This window comes from Erythrolamprus reginae, chromosome Z (genome assembly GCF_031021105.1).
Source record: "Erythrolamprus reginae isolate rEryReg1 chromosome Z, rEryReg1.hap1, whole genome shotgun sequence".
NCBI classification, from domain to species: Eukaryota; Metazoa; Chordata; class Lepidosauria; order Squamata; family Dipsadidae; genus Erythrolamprus; species Erythrolamprus reginae.
In genome coordinates this window covers 130,975,064-130,997,927 of record NC_091963.1, presented here as the reverse complement: position 1 = coordinate 130,997,927, position 22,864 = coordinate 130,975,064, and the positions used below count along the sequence as shown (strand labels likewise).

The 22,864-nt window shown below is 40.8% G+C and overlaps 1 protein-coding gene across 2 annotated transcripts in view; it reads right to left on the bottom strand.

Moving 5' to 3' along the window:
* LENG8 (leukocyte receptor cluster member 8) overlaps nucleotides 1-9,967 on the bottom strand; it is a 33,288-nt gene extending 23,321 nt beyond the window's left edge. For both annotated transcript variants that reach the window (XM_070729888.1, XM_070729889.1), the window contains exons 1-5: nucleotides 9,050-9,967; nucleotides 4,308-4,485; nucleotides 3,281-3,385; nucleotides 2,122-2,235; nucleotides 379-688 (exon numbers count right to left, since the gene is read on the bottom strand). In XM_070729888.1, coding sequence (XP_070585989.1) covers nucleotides 379-688; nucleotides 2,122-2,235; nucleotides 3,281-3,385; nucleotides 4,308-4,485; nucleotides 9,050-9,087 — 745 coding nt within the window. In that variant the 5' untranslated portion in view covers nucleotides 9,088-9,967. The remainder of the gene's footprint in view (nucleotides 1-378; nucleotides 689-2,121; nucleotides 2,236-3,280; nucleotides 3,386-4,307; nucleotides 4,486-9,049) is intronic.
* Between the last annotated feature and the right edge of the window lie 12,897 nt (nucleotides 9,968-22,864).

Below are 22,864 nucleotides of genomic sequence, written 5' to 3'. Positions count from 1 at the left end.
CTGCATTAGAGAACATTCTCCGTTGGCCAGCTGAGCTAAATTTGTTACAAATGGCTTGGCAACTTTTTCTATAGCTTCAATCCAACAAATGGATGAAAACTCCTTTTTGAGTATGACACAGGAAGCCAAGCATTTCAGAGGCATTTTCTTTTCTCTTTCCATCTCCCTGTATGCTAATAAACCTCAAAGCAGAAATTATTTCACTGTGGCAAAAACTTTCAATTATGCCAAAAAGAATGGCATACACTAGAAGCCAGAAATAAGGCTTCTTCCAGCTACTGCCAACTCCCCTTCCCAGTATCAAAATCCCTGAAAATGCCTTATTAGCCTTCTTTTCCTGAAGGCCTATTCTAGCCCCTCCACTCCCAGAAAGCTCACGTTTCATGCGATTCCACAGCTGCTGTCCTTTCTTGGGCTTGGCTGCTTCCTGGTAAGAGTGCTGCTGCTGGTTATAGGAGGCACTTGACTGGTTTGACTGAGAGTGCAACCCTCCAGGACCACCACCCTGCTGCTGCTGCTGTTGTTGTTGTTGCTGCTGCTGCTGTCCACCAGAGCCCATGGATAAGTTGCCATGCTGTGAAGGGTGGTTAGGATGCTGTATAGGGGACTGCGGCGTGTTAGAGATTTGCATTTGCTGAGGCTGGCTTGAGTACGACATCCCTCCGTCTTCCATGCCTGGGACTGGAGGCTGGGGAAAGGAGATTTATGCTATCACCATCTCTGCCAGCCCCATTTTAAAAAAAAACCGTTAAAAGCAGGCCTCACAATAGAGTTGGGGGTTAGTTCAACCCCCCTCTCTTTTTCTCTCTCATGTAAACTGATATAAAGATGGACAACTTCCATTTTTTTTCTGTACTGTTACACTAAAGCCCCCATTTTCTGGGACTATCAAATACAATGGCTGGGGCCAAGAGAAATATAGGACAATGCCCCGAAGACCACAAACTTTTCCACTACTCAGTTTACTTCTTTATCCAAAACCCAATATTTTTTTTAAGTCCTGCTTTCATTATTTTTATAAACAACTCAAGGTAGCAAACCATCTGTTTTATTCATGATCACCCCTCTATGAGGTAGATTGTGCTGAGAGAAAGAGGTTCAAGGTAACTTCATCAGCTTTCATGCCTGAGGTTGTACTAGAACTCCATCTCCTGGTTTCCAAGCCAGCACCTTAACCTCTAGCTCAGTGGTTCTCAACGTGGGGCCCATGCCCCATGGGGGGGGGGGATCTGATTTTTAATGTGGGAAATTGGAAACTTGTTTAAACCAAGTCAATGACATTTTAGGCTTCCTACGTGTGAGTAGGAATTCACTTTTTAAATAGTAAGAATTATATGTCAGGGTGGAGGGCATCAGGATGTTAGAGATGCTTAGGTGGGGCATGGCCAAAAAAAGGTTGGGAACCATTGCTCTAGACAAAATTGGTCCTCATTTTTCATAATTACAAACTGTCTGCTCTCTACAAGCGCAAGAAGAAAATAGAAACCTCACTGATGACAAAGGATTAGAATTCAGTATAGTAATTTCGCTCACAGTCCAGAGTTTGATTCCAATGGGTTTAAGGTTGACTGAGCTTTCCATTCTTCTGAGGTCAGTAAATGATTTTGGGGGGGCAACATACTCACATTTTAAATTGTCTAGAGAGTGCTCTAAAGCACTATTGGGGCGATATGTAAGTGCTATTCATGTTGAATTGCTTTGTTTAGCTTCTGGATTCACAAGCTTATTTTTATATCGTTGTCTTCCATCAGACTTCATTAGCTACTACAACATCATCAGATGCTGCTGAAGCAACAGATTTGAGAAGGTGAAAAGGCAAATTATATCCCCATATTGTACAAGTATACAATTGCTTATGCTCATAAACTGCATACACCAAGATGGCATTACAACCAGACAATTCGCTTATCAACTGTGCATACTGAGATGGTATTACAATCAGAAACCTTCAGAAAAGTACCAGAAAAATCAAATCATCTCACTACTTGGCCCTCTCTTCTTAACAAGATAGTACTGAGAATTTGAGATAAATTTTGAACCTTTTGATTGGATTTGGGTATTTGCAGTATATCCTCTTAAAATACAAGAAAAGCAGTATTTAAATAATGTGAAATATATTACCTGGCTCATACTCCCTTGATGCTGACCAGGGACTGGCGGCTGTTGGGTTGTTGGGGAATAAGAGCCTGAGACACCATATTGCCCGGAAGAACCATATCCAGAGTAGACATTTTGCTGGGAAGGCAAATCATGGATTCAGACCAATGAAGAGATACCTTACACAAGAGGCAGTGTATTTTCTTTGTACAAAAACAGACACTAACTGGGTTTCCACTCAAGTTCTTATCTTGCCTGGATTCCATTTAGTGGACAAATATCTAATATTTCTCATTTCAGAAGTATCTAATATTTCTGAAATCCCAAACTCTCTTTGCACAAGCTTTAGGAAACTTCTACATTTATCTCATCTATGGAACTGGTTTGGTCAGTGCTGGTTTATGGGCGCCACCATCTTTTTTTTACAACTTTTTCAGATTTTTTCTTAAAAAGAATTCTTCCCCAGTTTTTTTTTCTTCTGCACATGCACAGATGAATTTCCAGCACTGTGCATGTGGTCGCCATCTTCTTTTTAGCTTTTTGTTATTATTTTTTTGCCACTGCGCATACGGGCGTACACCCATGAGGTGTGGGAGGAAGCAAACTGGCAGCGAGGTAAGTTAGAACCCACCCGTGGTTGGAGGGCATAGCCTAATTTTCTTTGGAAAATTCTGTCTTGTCTCATTTATTCTACACAGGTAATTCTCATCTTATAATAACTGAGCTCAAAATTTATGTTGCTAGGTGAGAAATTTGTTAAGTGAGCTTTGCCCCATTTTTAGAACCTTTTCTTGCCACATTTGTTTATTACTGCAGTTGATAAATTAATAACAAGGTTGTTAAGTGAATCTGGTTTCCCACTGACGGTTGCTGCAACAGTGATAAATATGGACCAGTTCTCAAGCATTTGAATGTAAATCACATGGCCTTGAGGATGCTGCAATGGTGTGAGAAATGGCCACTTTTTTCCGTGTTGTTGTAACATCAAATAGTCAGTCTACGGAGAGGGGTGGCATACAAATCTAATAAATAATAATAATAATTAAACGAACTGTTGTAAGCTGAAGACTACCTGTATTCTGCTTTTACTTCAGTCCCTCTCCAACATCCTAATTTAAGACATTCCAAAGGGACCTTTTGAGGTTACCCATAGTCAAATGCTTTACATAATGCTATTGCTTACCATAGGATAATAGTAATTATAAGGGTAGAGATAGCTGTATTGCTGATACCACTGGTAGTACTGCTGCTGCTGCTGCTGCAGGGATTCACCTTGCTGTGCTGAGTACTGTGAAAAGTAGCAGAGGTGTGTCATGAACTGATCAAAATGCTTCCATTCACTACTACAAAGTGAAAATAAGAGTACTTTGTCTACCAAGCCCAAATCTTTTCCTCTGACTGATTTCAGGTTGGCAGATCCTGTGGCAGTCCAGTGCTTAAGAATCCCCAAAATACAGACTCTAAACCAGTGTTGGTGAACCTATAGCATGCATGCCACAGGTGGCAAGCGGAGCCATATTGGAAAGCACATGGCATTGCCCTATGTCAGTTTCAGTGCACATGGGTGTGCTAGCTAGCAGATTTTCAGCCTTGGGGGAAGGCCATTTCGCCCTCCGGAGGCTTCCGGGAAGCTTCGCTAAAACCCCGGAGTGCAAAAAACAGCCCAATGGGCAAACCGGAAGTCTATTTTTAGATTTGGCCATTTTTTTCACGTTCTCAGGCTTGAGTGAGGCCTGTGCGCATGTGCATGGATGTGGGGGATTATGTGCATAGGCAGGGGGTAATGGGGTGTGCGCATGCATGCGTTAGCACACACACCCTTTTGGCACACAAACCAAAAAATGTTTGCCATCACTGCTCTAAACCCATTTCAGAATACAGAGGTTATCCTCTATTTACATCGTCCCAATTTTTTTTTTAAAAAAAACCTGTGTTCCACTGTATCCAAGACATACAATAATAGAATACTGGCATTAACTTCATTCATTTCCAGCTTCCCCACTTAAGACTCTCCTCAGAAAACTGGTTTTTAACAAGAGTTTGATTTCTCATTGATTCTGAAATCCCAGGTTAGCAATGAACAAAATGAAATAAATTATAGTCTCAGTCTTAAATGACCAAGGCTGATTCAAAAAAATTGTATGTTTTCAAATTATAAATTTAAGATGCAAGCAGAAGGCATTATTAAAGAATCATTGGCTCTGTCTTACCTGTGCGTTAGCTTGACCATTGGTGGCCCCTTTACTATTGCCAGAAGCAGCTGCAGCACTGGCCTTGCTAATATTAGCCAGTGCTTGCCGAGCCTTCTCCCATTCGGGATTCTCATGCATTGGACCTTCCATCCCGTTTTCTCTGGTACTTGCTGTACCCAGGTTGTACTGAGAAGCCCTAAAAAATAGAAGAGAAAATAGATGAAAAACAAGAAAGCTGCCGGGCCATTTATTCCCATGTATCATATAAATCACATAGCATCTTCAACTTTCAAATGTGTTTGTCTTCCTTTTACAGAACTCACTGCCAAAGAATGTCAGCAAGAACATCTTGTTAGTTTTATTTGAACCCAGGTTCAGTTTAATTGAGCACAGCTCCTGAGTCATCACAGAAATTCATCTACCGTACATAAACATGAGCTATTATGACTTTAGAGCTTGCTAAAGAATAGTTTCAAACCAGATCGAGAAAAAACAGTGACACAGGAAGAGGTTCTGTTTCATTAGCTTCACATGATTACAAGAGTAAAAATTACCAGAGATGTTATGCTCTCTGCTCATGAACCTTAGCCAATATATAATGCATGTCAACCCAGAATCTATGTTTTACTTTATTTTTTATGTCAGTTCCCAATTCCACCTTGAAATACGGTTAACAAGCTCATACATCTATGTAGGCCACAACATTTTGCACCCAAAACATTTAACATCGTTGTTTTGTCCTCTAGATAGTATATTTCAAATTAATTAATTGTGAAACCAGCTTTCAGCAAGTTTCACAATTCAAGAGACAGAATAACCAGCAATATCTGAAAGAATATTAGTAAGTACTTGTTTTGTAGAAGTTGGAATATCTGGTAACCCCAGGATAGGCAATACTTTCCTCACTGCTGCTTCTCATTAAAAAATAGGCATACAGTAACTTGGTTCCATGGCCATAGATGACAACAAAACAATCAACTGATTTCTGATAGTTCAATTGCCAATTCCAGTCACAATGAAAGTTGTCACCTATACATTACAGGTATTCCTTAACTATACATTCATTTATAGTTCAAAGTTATAACGGCACTGAAAAAAGTTATTTATGACTGTTTTTCTACACTTATGACCATTTCAGTCACACGATCAAAATTAGCAACCAGCATGTATTTATTATGGCTGCAGTGTCCTGTGACCACCTTTTGTGATCTTCTGACAAGCAAAATCCACGGGGGAGCCAGATTCACTTAACATCCATATTACTAACTCAACAACTGCAGTGACTCATTTAACAATTGTCACAAGTAAAGTTGTATAATGGGACAATGGTCACTTAACTGTCTTGCTTAGCAATATACATTTTTGGCTCAATTGTAGTTGTACTTTGAGGATTACCTATATAAGCTTTTTTTGCCCAAGCTGCCATCACTCTTTCCCTACATTTGGCCCTAGGATGAAACTTCCAGGATCATCTACCCTGCTGATTGCCATTGGAGGGCCAGACGCTGTCCACTTGTTATTCAAAAACTTTGTGAAAAATGACATTACAGCACATTCCCTGTATATTACACACAGTATATGTGTATAATAAATATTTTTATTACACACATTTCTCAGGTACGACATGATAATTAAATTTTTTAATGAGACAGTAATTTTAGATTAATGCTAGAACACAACCAGTTGCATATTCCACCGATCCAGAATTCTGGGATTTTTACCTCATCTTAAATGAGCAACATGCTTTTCCTGCCAGCCAAAATAAAGTGCCTTCTGTGCTATTTAGTATTATGCATTGAGAAATTTGGCTTCTCCCATTAGCAAAATGTGTTTAGTCATTCCAACTGGCAAGCATAAGCAGTTTTGCTCAATTAATACCTAGGCAGAGGGGGGGTTTTTAGTTTCACAATTCTCCCTTTACAACATATGCTATGGTATGTTATGGTATGTCTGTAAGATGCCACAAGATACAAGATAATGGATTTTGTTTTTCAAGAATTAGCACATTTAATATTAAGAATCTGAAGGTTTTTAAATTTTTATTTTCTTTAAAAAAAAAAAAGTTTGGGAGCCTGCCCTCTTATTACATTCTGGTGAGAGGAATAACTTTAAGAGAACATTTATGTCTAGCTGCCTTACAATCAAATTCTCAGGACAGCTCACAATGAAAATAAGACCAAATTAAAGCTGCTTTATATATAAAAAATGGTAAAAAACAAAAACATCAGCATTTATGCCAATTTTACCAAGACAAAACGACAACAAAATTCAACATTATTTGTCCAGGAATACATTTTTATCAAGTAACGAAGGAGCCAAAACCAATACTGTACTGTACTTACCCACATCTGATGGCTAAAAGAGTTGTATTTAATTGGAACGTGTTATTTAACCTATCCTTCTACCATATCTTGATGGCCAACTATGCAAGACCTATAAGCTTGTGATATCATCAGCATTATGATGTCATAAGCAGAATGTCAATTTCAACTTGAATCGCGTCTAAAGAAAGTGGTTTTGCTTTGAATTTTGTTACAAAATACTGCTTTTTAAATTAATACAAATAGTTTCAATTACTAGTCAAAGAAGCTCAAAATCAGATATTTCTCACAAAATCACATTCTCTGAAGATATAAACATCTTTATCTAAGATTGCATTCAATCAGAAAGCTGTTGTAATTACAATTCTTGCTGATTTTTTTTTTACTCTATATCAGTGGTTCCCAACAGTTTTTTGGCCATGCCCCACCTAAGCATCTCTAAAATTCTGATTACCCCCCCCCCATCCCCCCAGTATATAATTCTTATTGTTCAAAAAATGAACTACTCACACAGAGGAAGTCTAAAAGGCCATTTGGCTAGGTTTAAACAAAGTTCCAATTGCCCCCAGTAAAAATGAAATTGCTCCTCTGTGGGGTGTGGGCCCCATGTTGGAAACCAGGGCCCTATATGAAGGTCTGTTATTTCCAATATCTAATTTATAAAGTCCTCAAATATTTTATTTAACTAATCACTTAATTAAAAATCTACATTGGCTAATCCAAATCCAAGGAAGTGTATTAGTTTTAAAGCAGGGGTGTCAAAGTCACGTTCCGGAGCATCATGTGCTAGCCATATCTACCCCTATTTTAACGAAGGGGGTTACAATACATCTTGTGTTGTGGCTGGCTCTGGCCCAGCTCCTGCCCTAAGGAATGTAAAGGTGGATGTGGGGGAAACATCAACATGCCACAGGCCTGTTTTGCTCCCAATAGAATCTCCAGAGGAAGGCTCCTCTGACGAAGGAAGCATGAGTAGCAGGCAGACAGCCCAGGAGATCAATCATCCTTATCATTCCTGGATTCTGAACAAGAACTTATGACAGACCCACGCATGCATAGAGTGATGCATAGGAGAGAAAAACTGAAGGATTATTACAGGAGATAAGTGAGGCCCCCTGTGGTTAGGTGGGGCTGCTGTAATTAGTGCTACAGATAAAAAGAGCAGCGTGCTGATTTAGCTTCATGGAAGTTTATCTGATTCAGTTTCGTCAAGATCGTGGTTTTGCTGTTTCCCTGTTCAAGATTGTGTGTGGACTTTCTGGACTTTGGAATTGGACTCAATTTCCCAGTTACTGGGTGAGAAATTGGATTGCATTTAACCTGTGTCTTGTGTGTACCAGAAAATCCCTTTGACATTTAAAAAGGGAGTTTTTTCTGCTTTTCTGTTGATAAAGACTTTTGGTTTTCCTTTTATCATGTGGTGTGTGTCTTTTTGGACCAATTACCCTGTAATTACGGGCGGTTGGGACACGCTGGCAGAACATCTTGTGACATGTCATCAAGAATTTGACACCCCTGTTTTAAAGTCTTTTATAGCAGAAACCAAAGCAGTTATCTTCAGGGAATACCAGTATGTTTATATTATTGAATAGAAATTATTTATCTTTTAACATGCAAAAGGAAGTTAACTCCTAGAAAAGTTGGATCAGTTGTACAAGTTAGCCGTAACTAAAATGTAAGGTTAGATAAGAATAAAAAAGAAAATCCAAATTGATTACATAAATGAGATCTGAAAATTTTGAAAGAAATTATACTATTAAAAAAACCCCTCATAAACAAGTCTCAAAACAAAGCTTTTTTAAAAAAGAACTAAACTGAAACTCAATGAAACCCAAATACTAATCATTCCTGATTAGCATAACAAAATTTGCATTTGAGGCATCCTAAAAGATACTGCAATGATTATTCCTTTTACCTCAAGCCTCCCACCCCTTGGGAGTTCCTATAAAAAAAAAATTCAACCTGTCACAATTCGGTAGCCTTCTCCTTCCATAAGTACAAAGCAGATGAAGTTGTTTTTCTCCCCTCTTCCTCAGTTTTAAGTTTGACTTTGACATGATCATTTGCAGGTTAGAATCATCACTTTAGAGATACAGAGGAAAAATCCAATACCTAGTATCTTTCAATTCAGAAGTGAATAATTTGTATTTCTAAATGTGTTGCTATGCCTGCAGCCATTACAGCAGATGGGAGTTGGTCCATCAACATCTAGAGTGTTGCATGTTACCTATCTTTAATTACATTTTGGAAAGGTTAATGTGTTTTAAAAAACAAACATCCACTTAAAAATAGTACATCACTTCACATAAACAAGGCTTTCCAAGTAGACCATTTGATGGTGATATTTCATCATATGACATTTCAAATCGGCTGAACCCTACCCAAATCTTAATTCTCCCCCTTCACGAGTTGAAATTAAAATAAAAGTTTGCAAATCACCATTCTGAAGAATGCTGGTCCCCTATATTGGCAGCCATAATCTAATTCCTGGAAGAGGCCACTGTAGGTATGGAATGGTTGCAAATCCAGTCTGGTAAGGTAGTCTTTTTTCTTCTTCGTTATTTTTCCACAAGTAGCGGCCAAACAAAGGAAATTTAACAAGGGAACAGGCAAATCTCAAGAGCGTGGGTACACCTGTACAGTAAACATCCTGATGCCCCTTTTCATCATAGGGCAAAAGCCAAGCGCTCAAGAGCCTCAGGAAGGAACTTCAGATTTCACACCTAGTGGTCAAGGGACACCCCCCCCCTTCAAGCTTCTTCCAACAAAGCGAGGAGGTATGTTAGGTAATTTTTTTCTGGGGTTTTATATTCTTTGCGCCCCCCTCCCCCCCGTTTGTTAATCACGTTACAGGTGAGATCCTTATGTGGAGTAACATACTCTTCCCTATATGAAGCATTAAAAGCTAAGGATCCCCCACCCACCTTTGGGGCCCAAAAGTATTACCCACAACTCTCTTCCTTGGCAGAAGCCCCCGCCGCCCACCCTTCCCTGCTGTCCTCTATCAGCGTCCCTAAAAAAAGACCACGACTAAAAATTACTCGCTTGCTTCCTGCCTGCCTGCCTACCACAGGCACCTTTCCCTGCACGAGCTGCCCTCGGCCTTCCCTCCCGCGCGGCACTTACTGCGGGCAGCCTGGCTGCCCCTCGCCCACCACCCACACTTCCGACTTCTTCCTTCTCCTCCTCCGGCCCTCAGCCTAACGGAAGGAGCGGCCCTCAAAGCCTCGACCGCCTCGTCCGTCCCCCCGTGGCAAAAGTCGGCTACTTCCTAGCGGGCGCCACCAGTCCAAAGCAGCCCGCAGATCTCGTCGGTTTCGATCCCTAGCGCTTCCCAAAATGGCGCCCGCTGACTCTTTCCTTCCCCTCCCAGTCTCGGCTGCCAGACTCCTTCCTTCCGGTTGCCCCCAGGAAGCGCGGGGAGCGCGAGGGTGAAAGCGGCGGCGGCGGCCGAGGTGACGTCGACGGCACGTGGTGACGTCATGCACCGCTGCCGACGTTCGGGCGGGAGCTTTCTCACGTACGTTGTTCCGCTGGGTAGGGAACTTTCCGCTTCAGAAGCGTAGAACTACAACTCCCATGACTGCAGGTTTCAACCTGAGTGTCTCTATAGAGATTCTCAGTCATCCAGGTCGTGGTTGTCCCAAAGGGACATTATGCAAGAGGCCGCTGAACTTAGTGCCTGACCATCCTTGGTCCCCTTGCTGGAGCCACATGAGCTACATGTTTCCAAATGTAAAATAATGCACTTGGGGAAAAGGAATCCTCAATCTGAGTATTGCATTGGCAGTTCTGTGTTAGCAAAAACTTCAGAAGAGAAGGATTTAGGGGTAGTGATTTCTGACAGTCTCAAAATGGGTGAGCAGTGTGGTCGGGCAGTAAGGAAAGCAAGTAGGATGCTTGGCTGCATAGCTAGAGGTATAACAAGCAGGAAGAGGGAGATTGTGATCCCCTTATATAGAGCGCTGGTCAGACCACATTTGGAATACTGTGTTCAGTTCTGGAGACCTCACCTACAAAAAGATATTGACAAATTGAACAGGTCCAAAGACGGGCTACAAGAATGGTGGAAGGTCTTAAGCATAAAACGTATCAGGAAAGACTGAATGAACTCAATCTGTATAGTCTGGAGGACAGAAGGAAAAGGGGGGACATGATCGAAACATTTAAATATGTTAAAGGGTTAAATAAGGTTCAGGAGGGAAGTGTTTTTAATAGGAAAGTGAACACAAGAACAAGGGGTCACAATCTGAAGTTAGTTGTGGGAAAGATCAAAAGCAACGTGAGGAAATATTATTTCACTGAAAGAGTAGTAGATCCTTGGGACAAACTTCCAGCAGACGTGGTTGGTAAATCCACAGCAATTGAATTTAAACATGCCTGGGATAAACATATATCCATCCTAAGATAAAACACAGGAAATAGTATAAGGGCAGACTAGATGGACCATGAGGTCTTTTTCTGCGTCAGTCTTCTGTTTCTGTGTTTCTACATGGTTCAAGGGCCTCCCAGTTTAACTCTGGATAGGCTGTTCCTGGTATGGATACTTTGATTGTTGTGTTGTTGTTCCTCCTCTTCCTTTTTCTTATTTTCTTTAAAAAGAGATAATAAAAATCAAATTGGAATAGTAGACAAAGGTAGAAGTAGAGATAACGTCGTCCACGTGGGAAAGATCCTTGGACTTCTGAAAGAGTGCTAGCTTCTTTCCCTTCCTTGTCATGCAGAACGAAGCGAATGGCAGAGGGATCACAAATTTAATTACAGTGGCAATGCTAATGCCAATTGGGAGAGAAACTGATATCACCCATATGAGCAGTACTGGCACTAAGATCACCACTATGCGGATCACCAGGCACGCAGGGAATAGTATCAGAGCTCAGGAAACTACCAGCCCAGCAATGTCTCTTGTAAATGCCCCTATGATCAATACAACAATGAACACAATTACCATGGACAACCGGACTACAGGTGAGGTGCTCAGCAGACCATTCAAGCTAGTCCATGGGGCTTCTGCAGGAATCAGCATGATATATGTGAGTGTGTGTGTATACGTGTGTATGTATGTATGTATGTATGTATGTATGTATGTATGTATGTATATAAGTATATGTTTGTTTTTTTAGATTTTCATGGGTATATACTGTATGTGTAGATTGTTGTAAATTTAGGTTTTTCCCCGTATAATGTTTTGAGTGTCTTTGTGACGTTTCGACAAAATCACATTTGCCATCATCAGGCGAGTATTATAAAAAAAAAATTCTCTATCACACAATACTAGGACGAGGGGGCACTCTCTAAAGCTCATAGGTAGGACAAATAAAGGGAAATATTTCTTCACCCAGAGGGTCGTTGGTTTATGGAATTCACTTCCAGAAGAGGTAGTGACAGCTGTCAGCCTGGATAGCTTCAAGGCAGGATTGGACAGATTCATGGATGCCAAGTGTATCGGTGGTTATTGAAACGGATGTCCAAGTGCCGCCTCTATGTTGGTTGAAGCAGGCAGGATTCCCTTGAGTGCCACTCCCTTGAGTACCTTGAGTACAAGTCTAATAAAATAATAATAATAATAATAATAATAATAATAATAATAATAATAATAATTTGTTGGGGGTCAATGGAAAGGGAGAGTTTTGCCTTCTCTCTCTGCTCAAGATCACCTTGTACAATTGGTGGACCACTGTGTGACACAGAATGCTGGACTTGATGGTTATTGGCCCGATTCAGCATGGCTCTTCTTATGTTCTTATGGTTGAGGGAGATAGGTATGTCTAGCCTATGGATGAAAAGTAAGAGCTTGTTGAAAAGGGATCCAACCTAGAAATAAGGAGAAAATTAGCTTCCCTGCTGGGGTTGTGAGCACTCCACTGGTGGAGGCTTTCAAAAACAGGCTGAACAACCATTAGATTGGGATAGTATGAGGTCTCTCTCCAGGACAGAATTGTTCTTTTTTTTTAAAAAAAAACACAAAACAATATTGCATTCCTTCATCAGAGGTATCTCTGCACCACTCAACCACATTCTAGATTTTCATTGTGACCTCTGCCCCTTCTTTGTAAGCACATGTGATATCATGACCCACAATACAAAGCATGTAGGCTTGGGGTCCAGCTCTGCTATTGTCCATCTTCTTTCCTTCCTCTAGTGCAGTGTTTCTCAACCTTGGCAACTTGAAGATGCTTGGACTTCAACTCCCAGAATTCCCCAGCCAAGAAATGCTGGCTGGGGAATTCTGGGAGTTGAAGTCCAAATATCTTCAAGTTGCCAAGGTTGAGAAACAATGCTCTAGTGTCTAGATACTGCTTAACTGAGCTGACAGTCCTGTTCCCTTCCATTCCTTTAGCACCAGGGGGAGTTAAGGATTCCAAGATCAAAATAGGGTCATTTTTGCCTCTTTTGTTGAGTTGTATGTTTTGAGATTTTTCTTTTTTCTCTTCCAGGTACTGTCATGAATCAAAGAGACGAAGATTAGATGGATTCCCCCCCAATAGTTGTCCCTGAGGTTATTTAACTTGACAGTTTTCTTGTTTGAAAATATAGTTTTATTACTTCAACTTAAAAGCCTGATTCTAGATAATGAAGGCAAAATCTTCCTCGGTAATTTGTTCTTATTTTCACCTTCTTTTTTCATATTGCTTCACATTTTCTGGATTTATTTTTTTCTTTTTGCTTCTGACATCAAATTGAGCTCTTCTCTGAAAAATATCCCAGTAGTTTGAAAAAGATCTCAATGCAGGAATCTGAAATTACACCAAAGGTTACAAATCTATTTTAACTGAAAGCTGATGACATTTTAAAATTGCTTTTTATTCATCTTCGTTTTTCTGAAGTTGGTAATTCTTTGGGCAGCAAGGTGAGTTGGCTTTTACAGTGAACTAGCCTATTCAACAAACAAAACAAATGTCATTGGATTCATGCCATTTCTTTTGTCCTAAAGATTGCATCAACAGAAATTTGGGACTGCATTATTGGGGGGGGGGTAAATGTATTTGCTTTAAAAAAAAATCAATAAATAATTTAAAAGATTTACATCACAACACACCATAAAATTTCCACATATAAGTTGGTTAGGGAGGCAGCATGTTTTTTATATGCTTTCCCCATCTTTATTCAGATTTTCATTCAGAGCTTCTTGGGTCTTTAGAGGCTGAATTCACTCAGAAGCCAAAATTTTACTGAAGACAATAGAAAATAAAGTGCTTTGTTATTAATGATGAGCCAGGGTGGCGCAGCAGGTAGAGTGCTGTACTGCAGGCCACTGAAGCTGACTATAGATCTGAAGGTCAGCGGTTCAAATCTCATCACCGGCTCAAGGTTGACTTAGCCTTCCATCCTTCCGAGGTGGGTAAAATGAGGACCCTGATTGTGGGGGCAATAGCCTAGCTCTGTTAAAAAGTGCTATTGCTAACATGTTGTAAGCCGCCCTGAGTCTAAGGAGAAGGGCGGCATAAAAATCGAATAAATAAATAAATAAAATAAATAAATTACCGAGTTAAGAAACAACATCCCAACAGCTGGGAAATAGTTTTAGAGATCAACATAATCAGAGAAGTGAGGGCAATGAAAGATGACAATTGGTTAAGAAACAACTCCCCAATTATTAAATTTTACTGTTTTCAAGAATTTTGATTTAGGAAATGCTAAGATGAAAAGCCATTTTGATAGTGGCCAGTTCATTCATAGCTCCCTCCTTTGGTTGGAGGATATAGGAATTGTAGTTAGCATGGGTTGTGAGGTAAACCATATTTGAGGAAAATTTCATGTGAGGGTTCTCACTTTCATTACAAACATGATAATTCAGGTTTCCATTGCTATAAATTTAGCCAAAGATTTCCATATATGGTTTATCCTGTTCCCTAAATGCTACCTACTGCATTTCTTTTGTCACAACTTGAAAAAAGCTGCAAAAGATAATTGATGGAAATTTGGAAAAAATGGGTGGCTGTTGTGTTAATGGATTGTGTTTCAGAATTGAATGGAAATGGGTGCCATAGATTTATCCAAGCAGACATGAATTATGTTAGACTATTCATGACCAGGAGAGCCAGTGGTAACAAGGTCAGTCAATGAATAGGCATAGCAACTAAGTCAGCCAATCGGAGTTAAACTCTTCTGAGTCTGTGCAGAGAATCGAAACAAAAGCTTAAGGTTGAACATGGCTTATTCTTCACTTTGCAATGTCCACCCTCTTACTCTTCCACTCTGAACTCTGCTGAAATGAAACTAACTGTTCTCTGCTCCCTGTAACTGATTGAAGAAAAATTCTACTTGTAGTATTGTAAATATATATATTATTATGTTTATAAAGAAGTTTATTATATTGCTGTAAGCCGCCTTGAGTCCTATGGGATTGGGTGGCATAGAAGTCAATTAAATTACATTAAATTAAATTAATAAACGATTTCCTGGATGAATTGAGAAAAGCTGCAATGCATTGTAAGTTTCAAAAGCTTGATGAAGCGTTACTGTTCCAGCTTGTTAAAGGGGCGCGAGACATGGGATTACAGAAAAGGCTCCTGGCTAAGGGAGATGATATAACCCTAAAGATAGCGGTAGAGGAAGCCAGAGCAGCTGAAACATCTAACAAGGCTGCTGAAGCATTGCAGGCCCCCCAAGTCTATTTATTTATTTATTTTGTCCAATACACAATAATACACAATAAAGGTAATAGAGGACACCTTCTGAAGAAGACTGAGGCAGTTGGTTCTTTAAATTCTTTATTTGGCTCAGCAGGAGAAAGCTCTTTTTGGAAAGTGACTTCTGCTCAGAATGTGACTGACTGAAACAGTGTCAGAGCGCTCCTTATATACTTTCACTTTCCCGCCAAAACTCAACTGTCATTGTTTCAACCAATCAGAACGCTTAATCCACATTCAACTTATTTACATTGCTTCAATGCATATTTAACACCTTCGAGGAAATAGAATTAGAGAAAGAATAAAAGAGAGAGTATAGGATAAAATAATCAATGAGAGAATAGAAGAAAGATATAGGGATAGAAGAGAAGATATGTGGGATATAGGAGAGACAATAGGACAGGGGTCAGAAGGCACTCTAGTCCTCACAAAGGGAGTGCCGGTGTGTGAGATCCAGAGTGGTAAAAATAAGATTGTTGCAGGACTGAGTGACCATGAAGAAGATGATGAAGAGGTGTTCCAGATGGACCAGAAAAGAGAGGCCGAAGCAGTGCACTTATGTGCATCACTGTCTCAGTGAAAAGATCCCCCGTGAGATGCAAATAGTCACTAAACTGCCTTCTGCCTCTTCAGTAGAGGAACTTAACAAAATTCATTTGTGACTCGATCAATCAACATCGTCCAGACATTTTAAAACTAAGTGGGAATGAAATTTGAGAAGACTACGCACATGGACAGAAATGTAGAAACTGTTTTGCCAAATGCAGGCGCTGAGGTGACACCATGCTTCACGCATTCTGTATTCCTGGGAAAGAAGGAATCAGTACAGGTAGTCCTTGATTTACAATTGTCTGCTTAGTGACAGTTCGCAGTTGTAACGGCACTGAAAAAAGTGACTTGTTTCATATTTAGTGACCATTACAGTACCCATTGTGGCCTTCTCTGTGGCGGCCCCGGCCCTTTGGAACCAACTCCCCCCAGAGATTAGAACTGCCCCCACCCTCCTCGCCATTCGTAAGCTTCTTAAAACCCACCTCTGCCGTCAGGCATGGGGGAACTGAGATATTCTTTCCCCCTAGGCCTTTACAAGTTACGTATGGTATGTTTGTATGTATGTTTGGTTTTATAATAAGTTTTTTTTAGTTATTTTAGTATTGGATTGGATTGTTACATGCTGTTTTTTAATCATTGTTGTTAGCCACCCCGAGTCTATGGAGAGGGGCGGCATACAAATCAAATCAAATAATAAATAAACAAACAAATATAAATAAATAAATAAATAAATAAATGTGATCAATTCAAATGTTCAGGACCTGGCAGGGATTTAGGACAGTTGCAGTGCCTCGGGGTCACGTTGTGATTGCCGTATGTAACCTTCTGATAAGCAAAGTCAACAGGGAAACCAGATTTACCTAACAACTGTATTACTCAACAACTGCAGAGATTCACTTAAAAACAAAAAATATCATAAAATGGGACAACAAACCACAACTTTCGTAAAGCTCTTAAGACCCACCTCTGCTGGCAGGCATGGGGGCCATAAGTGATGAGATTGTCTCCGGTCAATACTATGTGTGATTGAATTGGATGAATGTGCATGACTGTATATGGGGTTTTTAATAGTTTTTTAGTAATTTTTATAATTTTTAATAGTAATTTAAATTTCTTTACATATTGTTCCATTTATAATGTTGTACGTCACCCTGAGTTGCCTTGAGAAGGGTGGCATAGAAATCAAATAAATAAATAAATAAATAAATACATACATACATACATACATACATACATACATACATACATACATACATTTTCACATTATATTTAGCCTAACTGAATCACTGGAAGAGGATAGAAAGAGTAGCTGGCACCAAAATGTTCAACAGCTGAAAAAAAACCACCCAGTTGTAGATATAACAATGCTATGAAGAAGTTGCTAGTACTACATACAAGACAGTTGGGTTGGCAATATATAAACAAGCTAACAATGAATTTTTGTTTGTGTTGAAGTACTATAGCTTTAAGAGGTAGCGAGGCAAATTGCCAAAAGAGGGAGCCAGAAGCATGATTCTCTCTCTCTCTGCTCATTTTGTTGATTCACTGTGACTGATGTAGTAAGTTCTGTGTTTGATATACAGTGGTACCTCGAGATACGAGTTTAATTCGTTCCGGACCTGGGCTCTTAAGTCGAGCAGCTCTTATCTCGAACGACTTTTCCCCATAGGAATTAATGTAAATAATTTTAATTGGTTCCAGCCCTCAAAAAACTCACAAAGTTAGTCTAAATTATGCAGAAAGACATGTTTTTAATGAAGAAATGTACATGTACATATAAATGAATAATGAAGTTTCTTTCACTTAACTTGTAAACTTTCTTAAACTTTTAAATTTACATATGTTCAACTTCTCTGCCACCCAATCCTGTAGGACAGAGGTCCCCAACCCTTTTTGTACCAGGGACCGGCTTTAAGCGATCAAGAGAGGAATGGGTGAATGAATGGACAGAGGGTGGGAAGGAAGGAAGGAAAGAGGGAAGGGACAGGAACAGAGGAAGGAAGCAAGGAAACTTATGAAAGGGGAGAGTAAGAGAGGAATGAGTGAAGGGAGGGAGGGAGGGAAGAAGGTGGGAAGGAGAAAGAAAAGAAGAAATAGAGGAAGGGAAGGTAAAAGAGAGAAAGAAAAAGAGCAAGAAAGAAAGCTGCAAGCACCCCCCCCCCCCGAGCCCCCCAGGCCGGCTGCAACCTTTTAAAACACGCGCGCCACTTCACAGCTGTCTCCTGAAGCCGAACGCGGAAGTTAGCGTTTGGCTTCAGGAGACAGCTCCTTGGCGCTTGTATCTCGAATTTGGGCTTGTAAGTAGAACAAAAATATCTCTCCCCTCCCAGCTCTTATCTCGAGTTGCTCTTAAGTAGAGCAGCTCTTATGTCGGGGTTCCACTGTATTTGTAAGCTATAATGTATGTCTGATATGTAAGACAAAGTAATGCTTGTAATATTATTGTATTCAGAGATATTGACTGATTTGAATGTCTATGACTGGACAGTTTAACTTGACTATGATATTTCTAAAGTAAATACTATTTTGTATACTTTAATACATCTGGTTTGTATAACTGAAACATTATTCATATCTACTGAATATTTGCTGGAATTCATGTTTCCTTTGTGCATGTGCATCCTTGACAATTCAGGGGTTGCTCTGCACACTCCTTAACATTGTATACCTCCCCGAGTCCTCGGAGAAGGGTGGCATACAAGTCTAATAATAATAATAGTAATAATAATAATAGTAATAATAATAACAACAGCAGCAGCAGCAGCAGCAACAACAACAACAACAGAACTTGATCAAGAAGGAAATAGTATCTTTGTACTGATTTGGAAATGCCCCTTTCAAATCCTTAATATCTAAATTTAAATTTCAACAATATGTGTGTTTTGACTGTACAGTGCAGTGCCTTAATGTATTCTTGCTATTAGCAACTTTGAGTAGGGAAAGCAGAGACAAGTGGAAATAAGGGGCAACTCAGAAGAAGTGTGTGTTTGTGTGCTCAAAACTATTCTTTACATTTATAGAATTATGAAGCAACAACATATACTTTCTCCGAAATTTCATTTCATACAGAGAATGTTCATGTTGATAGAATGTCTGTAGAAAGCTGTATTATATTGCAGTTGTCAATGATTAGTGATCTTGTTTTTGATGTTATTTGAATTACCTAGTCTTGCTATTAATTCGATTGATAGGTGCCATCAACTCAATGCCAGCTTTTTCCGACTGAAGATTCCCCCACCCCCGCCCCAGGAAAATCTATCGCCAGCTTGGTCCTTCAAGTCTTCCAAAATAATTCCATTGCTACTATAATTGAGTCCATTCATCTTGATGCTGGTCATCCTTTTCTGTTTCCTTCGATCTTTCCCAGCGTATCATTTTATAGTGTATATCCATGCAGGGTTTGAAAAAAAATAATGAAATCCATGAGTGATGTATCATTACCTTCTGCAGATTATGAAAAGATACCTTTGCCTATGTCATTAAGATACAGTGGTACCTCTACTTAAGAACTTAATTCATTCCGTGACCAAGTTCTTAAGTAAAAAAGTTTGTAAGTAAAAGCAATTTTTCCCATGGGAATCAATGTAAAAGCAAATAATGTCTGCAAACCCATTAGGAAAGAAATAAAAGCTTGGAATTTGGGTGGGAGGAGGAGGAAGAAGAAGAGGAGGAGGAGGAAAGTCTCTGCCGAAGGAAGAAGGTGAGTTGAGGGGAATCAAAAAAATCTAAAACTTTAAGGCTTAAACAAAAAAAAAAGAGGGACTCTGAGGTGGTGAGGAGGAACATGCGCCTCCCATACACCCAGTGCGAGGCTGGGTGTGTACACTGCGCCAGAGAGAAAAACCCAGGGGGAATGGCGGAAAACTGGCCAGGCCTTTGCGCTGCTTTTAAATTTCCTGGGAAATTTTTCCGGGTTATTAAGTAGAACATGCTTCTTAAGAAGAGGCAAAAAAATCTTGAACACCTGGTTCTTATCTAGAAAAGTTCTTAAGTAGAGGCGTTCTTAGGTAGGTACCACTGTAATGTATCTGCCCTCTTTCTACCTTGCTGCTGTCCGATATACAATAGGTGGCTTTCTTGGTTCAATTGGGCAGCAAGGATGACCTCCACAACCTAGCAGACCTTGCTGCAAATACAGGTAATCCTTGACTTACAACCATTTGCTTAGCAGCCATTAGAAGTTACGACACTGAAACCTCTGGGTGACATCGCATCAATTTCAGACATAGAGGAATGGGTCTACTACGTATTCCTTGTTTGTGGGCTCTGGAGAGTGTCTAAGCCCCCCTGAAAGGGGGGTGAAGTGAAGTACAGGGGAGCACCCTGTAAGGTCAGGAAAAGTCACAGCTCTCCTGTCTGGCTTGGGTGCTTTTCCCCCTCTCAGCCAAGAAGCAGAAGCAGCCTAAAGATGGCTGCTACAAAGCTGGGACAACCAATAAATAACAGCTAAGACCGGTGCAGAAGAGGAGAAGATGAGCTGTGGTGGAACTGGGGGAGAAGATTTTACTTTGTTTTAAATTACTCCAAGAAACAATTCAGGACTATTTCCCCAGAACTATGTGTTAAGCCCAAGATTTTTTGGGGGTGTTGAAGAGATACCCAACCAGAACTGAAAGCTGCTGGAAAACCAACAGTAAGTTTTGAAATAAACAGAAATGGGACTCTTGAACTGGAAAAAAGCGGTACTGGGAAAGCAATTTTGAAATATTGGAATTATCTGTAGACAAAACTTACTCTGCTTATACAGTATATTCGAATAATTCAAGCTACAAGGGACTAGTGAACTGAAATCTAAGGGCAGAGTGCCTGCCACCTGCTGACAAAAAAGGAAATTACAAGGAAGCGATTGGGGCTTTTTGATAATTTCTGGATTTATTCTAATAGAACTGAATGTTAACCTAGGAAATACAAAGAAATGGGACCAATTTATTCCTTGAAGAAATTAAATTATTCCTTAAATTATTCCTTAAAGATTAAATAAATAGATTTTGGACTGTTGGATGAAAATTATTTAAAAAGGAGAAATGAGCGGAATTGTCCAGGAGATGGATTTGAGAAATGAGTGGAATCTTCTCTTTCAAAATACAAAAGACAACATGGACAAAGGATTTAAGGACATTACAGAAACAATGGAAAATATTATACAAGGGATGATGGTACCAGACCAAGACGTCCAGGAAAGGGAGGAGCCAAAAGAAGAAATAAGGAAGAGGATAGAGAGGATATTGCAATGAAAATAATAGTGATTGATGAATTAAACCAGGCAGAAAATATACAAAGAGAGTTGGAAGATAAGCTTGAAGTGGAGGCAGGGACTTCAGTAGAATTTTTAGAAAATAAACAGTGGATGAGGGTAGAGGTGGCAGAACACTTAGATTGGACTTCTAAGAAATAAATATAGGTGGAGACTTAAGATAGGAGTGTGGGAGGCAAATAAAACAGCAACAACTAACAAATGAATTATCACTTTGGACAAGAAATGATGGGTAGATGATGATGATGATGATTGTTTTATCTATTGCCGTTTTGACTTGCTCTTCTATTTTACTCTTTTTTAGATGCTTTTTATGCTTTAAAGCAGCGGTCCCCAAACTACGGCCAGCGGGACAGATGCAGCCCGCTGAGGTAATTTATCCGGCCCATGGCAGCGCACGAGATTTTATCAATAGATATAATAAGCTCCTGACTCTTCTGTCCACTCACCGTGATCTGCTGCTGAGTGAGGAGGCGGTACAGAGGCAAGGGGCGGGGAGGAAAGCGGGCCTGCAATTGGCCCCTTTCTTTGCCACCTTTAGAAACTGTTGCTGCCCTATGGCAGAGCAGCAACAGTCCCTCTCCCTAAAGGCGAGAAAAAAAGGGGCCAATTGCAGGCCCACTTTCCTCCCCGCCCCTTGCCTCTGAACCGCTTCCTCCGCATCTCCACCTCTGCGGTGAATGGATGGGAGATTCAGGAACCCCCCTGAATTCGCCCGAACGGAGGCGGCGGTGGCTTCAAGGGATCAACATACGGTCCTTCTTGGCACTGCATTGCTGCAGCCACCGAGCTCCGCTGCTGTCCCCAGGCACTGTTACCTCTAAGCTGCGCCGAAAGAGAAAGAGAGAGAGAGAGCGGAGGGCGGCTTGCCGGTCCACGGCCCCCTGGATGAGTGGCCCCGCATGGCCCCAGCACTGGACTTCACTGTCACCTCCGCCCCCGTCCGGCTCTCCAGCTAATAGGCAGCAGCCACGTCCACCCCTTCGCCCTCCACGGCGCCCACGCCCGGCCCTATTCTGCCTCCACCTCCCTGTAGCGCCAGCGACCTCTTCCTGCAGGAACGGGTGATGGGGTGGAAGTGGTTGGACTTATCTACACACACACCTGCTAACTGGGAAGAGGGGAAATAAAAAAATCTGCGCTTCCAAAGAGGGGAGGGGGGGGGAAAGAAAGAACAAAAAAGAGCTCCAACTTGGCGGAAGACAGGAGGGGAGAACCGAACGTGCCGCAACAAGTTTGCTTGGCGAAAAGGCAGCTACTCCTTTCTGGGGCTTTTTTTTCCTCCCCCCCACTCTTCCTGCAGGAACGGGTGGCAGGGTGCCACGAAGGGCCACGCTTGAAGGCCACGCTTGAAGCCACGCAGTCCTGGATTGCTCGCTTCTCCGGCCAACAAAGCCGGCTGCCCGGGAAAGCACATTTGAAAAGCACACGTTTAAAAAGCACACTGCTTTCCCGGGCAGCCGGCTTTGTTGGCTGGAGAAGCGAGCGATCCAGGACTGCAGGCACGCTATAGGGAGGCAGAGGCAGCATGGGGCCGGGCGCTGGGCGCCGTGGAGGGCTGTGTCCTAAGGTCATGTGATAATCTTTTACAACCCTCTGACAAGCAAAGTCAATGGGGAAGCCAGATTCAATTAATAACTAGGTTACTAGCTTATTGACTGCAGTGAATCACTTAACAATGGAAGAAAGGTGGTAAAATGAAACAAAATTCACATAGAAAATGTCTCACTTAACAACAGAAATTTTGTTAAGGGTCAATTGTGGCCCTCCATCAAGAACTACTTGTACATATATATATATACTTTTGGCATACAC